The 7,370-nt window shown below is 49.5% G+C and overlaps 1 protein-coding gene across 1 annotated transcript; it reads left to right on the top strand.

Annotated features, from left to right (window-relative positions):
* Window positions 1–417: 417 nt before the first annotated feature.
* LOC119324173 (zealexin A1 synthase-like) lies at window positions 418–2,505 on the top strand. Its single transcript, XM_037597936.1, has 2 exons — window positions 418–1,380; window positions 1,720–2,505. Exons 1-2 carry the CDS (start codon window positions 451–453, stop codon window positions 2,344–2,346), a joined length of 1,557 nt encoding a protein of 518 aa, XP_037453833.1. The 5' UTR covers window positions 418–450; the 3' UTR covers window positions 2,347–2,505.
* Window positions 2,506–7,370: the final 4,865 nt, after the last annotated feature.

Genomic DNA, 7,370 nt, shown 5'->3' with positions numbered 1-7,370 from the left:
TGTCACTTTTTTGCTTATGTGGCATGCTTAGCACCTGTCCACGGTGAAGCACTGGGAAGGGCCTTACTTCTTTTCTATAGAAACCAGTCTTTTCGGAGTTCATATATCAATTGTGGCGTGCACACAGTTTGATGATTTACACGATTACTCACTGACGGTGTGAGTTGTCATGCTACACCGTCTTACTTGAATTAGAAAAGGTCACTTCCATTATCACAACAGGCTATTGTGAGTTGGCAAGTAACTCCAACTCCCCAATGACGCCAAGCCAACTTCCACAACACTAAAGTCGACTCTTGTACTGCTGTACTCAGCAACAATGTTTGGATGGAGTGACGCGCCTTATTTGTCCCATACTCCCTCGAGCGATGCATGCTCTCTTCACAAGAAGTCAAGAACTGGCCATCTGGGCTGAGCATATGTGCGTGCACGCGCTCACTCTACGCCCTCATGAACACCATGGCCGTGGATCAAGCCGCATGCTACCTCCTCTGCATCGTCCTGACTCTGCTTCTCCCTCCGCTGCTCCTCAAGCTCGTGAAACGTGGCGGCAACGATGGCCTGAACCTGCCGCCGGGCCCGTGGAGGCTGCCGGTGATCGGCAACCTCCACCAAGTCGCGCGCGGCGGGCCGCTGGTCCACCGCACCATGGCCAACCTCGCGCGCCGGCTCGACGCGCCGCTCATGCGCCTGCAGCTTGGCGAGCTCCGCGTCGTCGTGGCCTCGTCCGCCGACGCCGCCCGGGAGATCATGAAGACGCACGACGCCAGCTTCGCGACGCGCCCCTGGAACGCCACCACGCGACTGCTGCGGGCCGACGGCGAGGGCCTCGTGTTCGCGCGCTACGGCGCCCTGTGGCGGCAGCTCCGCAAGCTGTGCGTCGCGGAGCTGCTCAGTGCCCGGCGCGTGCGGTCGTTCCGCCGCGCGAGGGAGGAGGAGGTCCGCCGCCTCGTCGCCGCCATCGCGCAGTCGGCGTCCTCCGGCGAAACCGTGAACGTCAGCGAGCGGATCGCCACGGTCGTGGCGGACTCGACGATGCGCGCCATGATCGGGGACAGGTTCGAGAGGCGGGAGGAGTTTCTGGAGGAGCTGGCGGAGATCGTCAAGGTCGGCGCGGGGTTCAGCCTGGATGACATGTTACCGTCGTGGAGGCTCGCGAGCGCCGTCGGCGGCACGACGCGCCGCGCCGAGCTGAACCACCGCAAGACCTACGAGCTGATGGACTGCGTCTTCCGGCAGCACCAGCAGCTGAGAGAGGCCGCAGCTGAAGGCGCCATCAAGGAAGAGGAGGAAGACCTTGTGGACGTGCTCCTTAGGATACAGAAGGAAGACGGCCTCGAGGTGCCTCTCACCACAGGCAACATCAAAGCGGTCATCCTTGTAAGGCCCATTTCACTACTATCACACCATTGTAATAATTTGCAACATTATTGAGATTTTCAGCAAGTTTATGGAGATCGAGAATTAGCAAACGATCCAAATCAACAAGTCATTCCATATATTTCTAATCTATACAAACCAGAAATTGAACTAACATTTCAGTTAAGTTGCACATCTACTAAGATTACTATTCCAAACTTTGAAAATGTGCAATGTGGCCCAGATTTTCAAGAATTTGTACCGAGGGTTAGTGAAAGTGAGACTAATATAAGAAATGAGTTACTTTATGCACTACTTTTGTTCCAAAAGCTGATGGATAAGTTGTGTATGGGCATACAGGACCTCTTCAACGCCGGGAGCGAGACGTCAGCGAATACACTCCAATGGGCCATGTCAGAGCTAATGAGGAATCCACCAGTGATGCACAAGGCACAAGTCGAGCTGCGGAACAGCCTCCAAAGGAAATCGACGGTGACCGAGGATGACCTGGCTGGCCTAAAGTACCTAAAGCTCGTCATCAAGGAAACCCTGAGGCTGCACACGGTGTTGCCACTGCTTCTCCCGAGGGAGTGCCGGGAGACGTGCAATGTCACGGGGTATGACGTGCCCAAGGGCACCACCGTGTTCGTGAACGCATGGGCGATCAGCAGGGACCCAAAGCACTGGGATGACCCGGAGAAGTTCAAGCCAGAGCGATTTGAGACCACCACGATTGACTTCAAGGGCACAGACTTTGAGTTTCTTCCGTTTGGTGCTGGGCGGAGGATATGCCCGGGCATCACGTTTGCGCAGGCCAATATGGAGATTGTGCTCGCCACACTGTTGTACCACTTTGACTGGAAACTCCCCGGCAAGGCCATGCCCGGCGAGCTGGATATGGCGGAGGAGATGGGCATCTCGGTCCGAAGGAAGAACGATCTTCACCTGTGTCCTGTTGTTCGTGTTAACCCATGTGCCCTTGTGTAGCTGCTTTACTTGTCACATCATGTAGCTACCAGTCTATGCTATGTGATCATGTAAGAAGTCACCCATTTGGACTGTAAAAGGAACCGGTGTGATTATGTATGAAAAAATGTCCATTAATTTGGTGACTTAATAAAGGAGTTGAAAGTTGGAGCTGGAGCAAATCTCCCTTTGTTTTCCTTTTTTTCAACCATGTTTGTAAAAATGTCCATTAAAGGAGAAAAAAAGTGTGATGTAAATCAGTTTTCTGGGTGCTTTCTGTATGGGTATGTACAAACTGTTACACGGTCTGTGTGATATATCAAGGCCATTGAAACTTGATTGGAAATGAGTTTTTTTTATAAAGGACTTTTCATTGAGTAGATATATCGAGGTGATACAATCGTATTGAAAGAAAGCCCGGCATCTGCATAGCTAGATGCACACAGCCAAAAAGTCCAGAGCACAATAGAAATAAAATAATTCGATACAAAGCCAAGCAATAAATCATGTCCAGCCTAAGAAGCGGTAGACCCTATCCGTAAATCACACCGCCATCCGTGTGAGTAGAAAACCTCCCTGGCCGTACGCTCCAGCCGTGTAGACGCCATCATAAAAAAGTCCCTGTCCTCCGGCTTCTGCAGGATAGACCACCTACGAAGCCATCGTGTACAAACATGGATAACCTGCATAGGAGATGAGACACATTTATTGTTAAAAACCACATCATTCCTGGTAAGCCACATTGCCCAGCATAAGGCCGCCGCTCCCACAAGAATATGTGCAGAAAATTGTTTATCAATACCCCGCAACCAGTTGCCGAACATATTTCGTGCACTACGTGGTGGGTATAAATTCGAAACAACTTGGACCATGGCCCAAACTGTCCAAGCGAACTTACACTCGAAAAATAAGTGTTTAATAGTCTCGTCATGTTGGCAAAAGACATATGTCTTGGACCCATGCCAATTTCGTCGTGCCAGGTTATCTCTGGTTAGGATGACTCCTTTGTTTAGAAACCAGAGGAAAATCTTCACTCTTAGAGGAATTTTTAGCTTCCACAATTTCCTATTATCCACTGGAACATCACAATGAACCATTGCATCATACATGGATTTTACCGAAAATTTGCCATTCTGATGCAAGTTTCATCAAAAAGTGTCCGGCTCATCTGACAGTTGAATGTTCTGCAGGCGAGTGAGTAATTCATTCCATGCTGCCAGACGAGTGCCCAAAAGATCCATACGAAAAGAAATATCGGGGTTTTCTTGTCCGAAGACTTATTTGATCGTGATGAATTTATGTATAACAATCCGGCACAAGCTCGGATATTGCACCATTAGTGAGTTGTTCCCTAACCAGGTATCTTCACAGAAACAAACCTGAGAACCATCCCTAACCGAGAAGGTCCCAAATTGGAAGAAGAATTCCTTGGCCTTCATGACACCACTCTAAAAATGTGAATCCCCAGGTTTCCAATGAATTTGAGGAATGGCATTGGATCCCACATACTTGTTGCGAATGATTTCCTGCCATACTCCATTCTCAGTGAGTAGTTTATAAACCCACTTGCTGAGAAGAGCGATGTTTTTAATCTCAAGGTCTTGGATTCCCAGGCCCCCCTGACTTTTAGGTCTGCATAATACGCTCCACCTAGCAAGTCGATATTTTTTGGTTTCGTTATCAGACTGCCAAAAAAATCTGGATCTAAAGTAATCTAGCCAATGTAGAACCCCTTTTGACAGGTGGAAGAATGACAACATATATAAAACCATGTTGCTTAGGATGGAATTGATCAAGATCAATCGGCCCCCATAAGACAAGAGTTTGGCCTTCCAACTGGCTAATCGTTTCTCAAGTCTCTCTTCCACATGCCTCCACTCAGCGATAGTTAAACGCCGATAGTGTATGGGGATACCTAGATACCGAATCTGAAACTGCCCAAGCTGGCATCCAAAAATCTCGGCATATTCGGGTGCTGATTCTGCAACATCACCAAAGCAAAAAAGTTCGCTTTTATGGAAATTAATTTTGAGGCCAGAAAGTTCCTCAAAAGCACATAAGAGCAGCTTGAGATTTCTTGCCTTATCTAGATCATGATCCATGTCGTGTCATCCGCATATTGTAGAATGGATAGTCCATCTTCTACCAAGTGTGGAGTGACTCCACTAATTTGACCATCCAGCTTAGCCCGCTCAACAAGGGTAGGTAGCATGTCAGCGACTATGTTAAACAGGATGGGAGATGCGGGGTCGCCTTGACGAAGCCCCTTCCGTGTCTGAAAATGGTTGCCAACGTCATCATTTACTTTTATGGCCACACTACATACAGAGACAAAGCATTTGATCGAGCTCGAAGCGTTGATACTGAAGGAAGGTAACTACTCAAAGGCATTTCTTTTATCAGATCCTACTCAAAGGTAAACTACTCAAATGCTATGCTAGTAAATCTATACAATATGCAATTTTCTATAGTTATGTGTGCAACTAGGGCCGTTGCGTTTCAGGACCTCCATGCTAGACGGTAGGCGACCGCGGATCCATTGCCACAAGAATATCCTAATCTTCAAGGGGAGACGGATCTCCCAAATGGCGGTGAGAGCCTCGGGGCCTGGAGAGGGTGCGATCGCCTGTAGAGGAATTTAGTGGAGAATTGACCAGATGGCTCTAGACGCCACCTGGTGCGGTCATCTTCCAGATCCAAATCGGGCTCGTTTAGCGTGATGCAGTCAAGCAAGTCAAGCCATTCGGCGTTCTCCGCCAGCCCGAACGGTATCCGGAACGCAAGTTGCCCTAAGTCAATATGGGCCGCCGCTACAGAGATCCGCGGAACCACCGCGATGGCAAACATGCCAGGGAAGCGAGCCACGAAGGGGGCATTCCCAACCCACCGATTGAACCAAAACATCATGGTGTTGCCAGATCCAACGGCAATCGACGTCTCGATGCAGAGGACTAGGAGAAGCTGTATGATGGATTGCCAGAACTGGGAACCACTGGCCACTAATAGAAGGCGAGTGGCTGGCCACGGAGGTATTTCTGCTGGATGATGTGGAGCCATAAGCCACCTCTCCGTTCGCAATCCGCCAGAGCCACCTAGTCAGAAAGAGAAATGTTCATGCGTTTGGAGGACATGATCCCTAGGCCACCTTGATTGCAAGGCTTAGAGATCTCAGTCCACCGAACCATGTGGTACTTCTGCTTATCGCCCTCGCCAGCCCAGAAGAAGTGTCCCTGGACTCTGGCGATCTCATGATGTAGAGTCTCAGGCAGGCTGTAGAAGCTCATAATGAATAGGAGCAAGCTAGATAGGGACGAGTTAATGAGCATAGTCCGGGCTGCTTTAGATAGCCACCGCCCCTGCCAAGGCTCGATGCGGTGTTGGAGCTTGCCCACCATGTGGCGTAGCTCGGCCACCGTGAGCCGCGTGTCACTAATGGGGATCCCCAGATAAGTCGTGGGGAAGCTCCCGAGCTGAAAGTTTAGCCGGTCCGCGATGCTCTTGCGTTCGTCTTGGGAGTATTCCAGAACCATCACCACACTCTTATCGAAGTTAATCCTGAGGCCAGACATCTACTGGAAGCAAAGCAGGAGGAACTTCAAGTTCGTGATGTCGCTAGCAGAGCCTTCAACCATGATAATGCTGTCATCCGCATATTGGAGGAGGGAGATCCCATTCCCGCCTACTAGATGCAGTACTATCCCTTGGATATATCCCGCAGCCTTAGCTTTATCTAATATGGCTGCCAGGGCATCAACAAGTATGTTGAAGAGGAATGGGGAGAATGGATTGCCCTGCCGCACCCCACAGAAGGTGGGGAAGTAAGGGCCAATCTCGCCGTTGATGTTAACCGCAGTCCATCCCGAGGAGACCATTTGCATCACGCTGGTCACCCACCGATCGTTGAATCCCTTCCGGAGCAAGCATTCCCGAAGAAAGGCCCAACTCTATGGGCCCAAAGAGGATTCGAACCATATACTCTTCACCTGCGTGTCCGCGCAGTTCCTATGGAGCTGTCTCCGTGAAATAGTGGGTGGAAGTTGGGATCACATCAACTTCCCCGCCCTCTTCGCCGAACTTCAGGCATTACCACCTTCGTCTCGCCACATTAGGTGGCTGACCATCGGTGTGCTAGCCTGGACGCTGTGGACTGTTAGGAATAGGCTTGTGAATTCAGCGTATCCCTCTTCGTCGCGCTATTGACGCTCTGTTCAAATGGTCTGGTTACTTGCAGCTTTGGCGGCCGCTTAGCCGCCCCAGGGAGAGAGATGCCATCATCTCCATCATCACCCAGCTACGTGCGATGGCACTCCGGATGGCTCCGCCCCCCCCCCACCGGAGCCGGATTAGATCTGCCCCGCATCGTCGCCAGCATGTGTGTTGTGCGTGCTCTTTATATCTGTATGTTGGGCTTGTTGTGCTGTGCCCATAGCTGAACTCGTCTGTTGCGTGTGTGTATGTCTGTTGGACCTTGCCTGTGGTGGCGCTGTGTGTGTTATTCAGATGATACCTTGTTGACTTTGTGCTCGGTGGTTGCTTTATTTATAAAGCGGGACGAAAGCATTTTTTGGTATGTATTGAACTAATATGGGCAACATTCTTTGATTTGGCTGCTGCAAAACCTGTAGGGTTTTCCCTATCGGCAAAACTTTTCGTTCCTCTATTGTATGGATGATTCAACCGTATTTGTCTCTTATAAGAATTGGGTGTTTCGTGGTTCACATGAGATGGGTTATAATGGAGTTGAGGGAAAGCATTCCAGCTAAAGAATCATACTAAGATATATGCTATGGTTGTCATACTGTGCTGCTGCTTTGAGATGGCGAAACAGAGTAGATGTGATGTGTATATGCTATCTGCTCCTGCTTCCTAGAATCAGACGAGGAGATTGTTTTCTCCTTGCCCTTTTCTATATTTGAGTCTACTGTAAAAAATTTCGTTTAACTTTATCTTTGCATCATCTGCTTCTTGTTTTTTCTTTTTTTTTGTGAATGATCATCTGCTTCTTACAATGTAGAGAAAACAAAATGTTGTTGCTGGGAAAGAAT

The sequence above is a fragment of the Triticum dicoccoides genome, chromosome 6B, assembly GCF_002162155.2.
Source record: "Triticum dicoccoides isolate Atlit2015 ecotype Zavitan chromosome 6B, WEW_v2.0, whole genome shotgun sequence".
NCBI lineage: Eukaryota > Viridiplantae > Streptophyta > Magnoliopsida > Poales > Poaceae > Triticum > Triticum dicoccoides.
This window is presented reverse-complemented; position numbering and strand designations above follow the sequence as displayed.

Excerpts from the sequence above, each read along its gene's own strand:
- LOC119324173 (XM_037597936.1), top strand. The coding sequence starts at position 451 with ATGAACACCATGGCCGTGGATCAAGCCGCATGCTACCTCCTCTGCATC. Across the intron at positions 1,381-1,719 it reads ACATCAAAGCGGTCATCCTT|GACCTCTTCAACGCCGGGAG; the intron begins GTAAGGCCCATT and ends ATGGGCATACAG.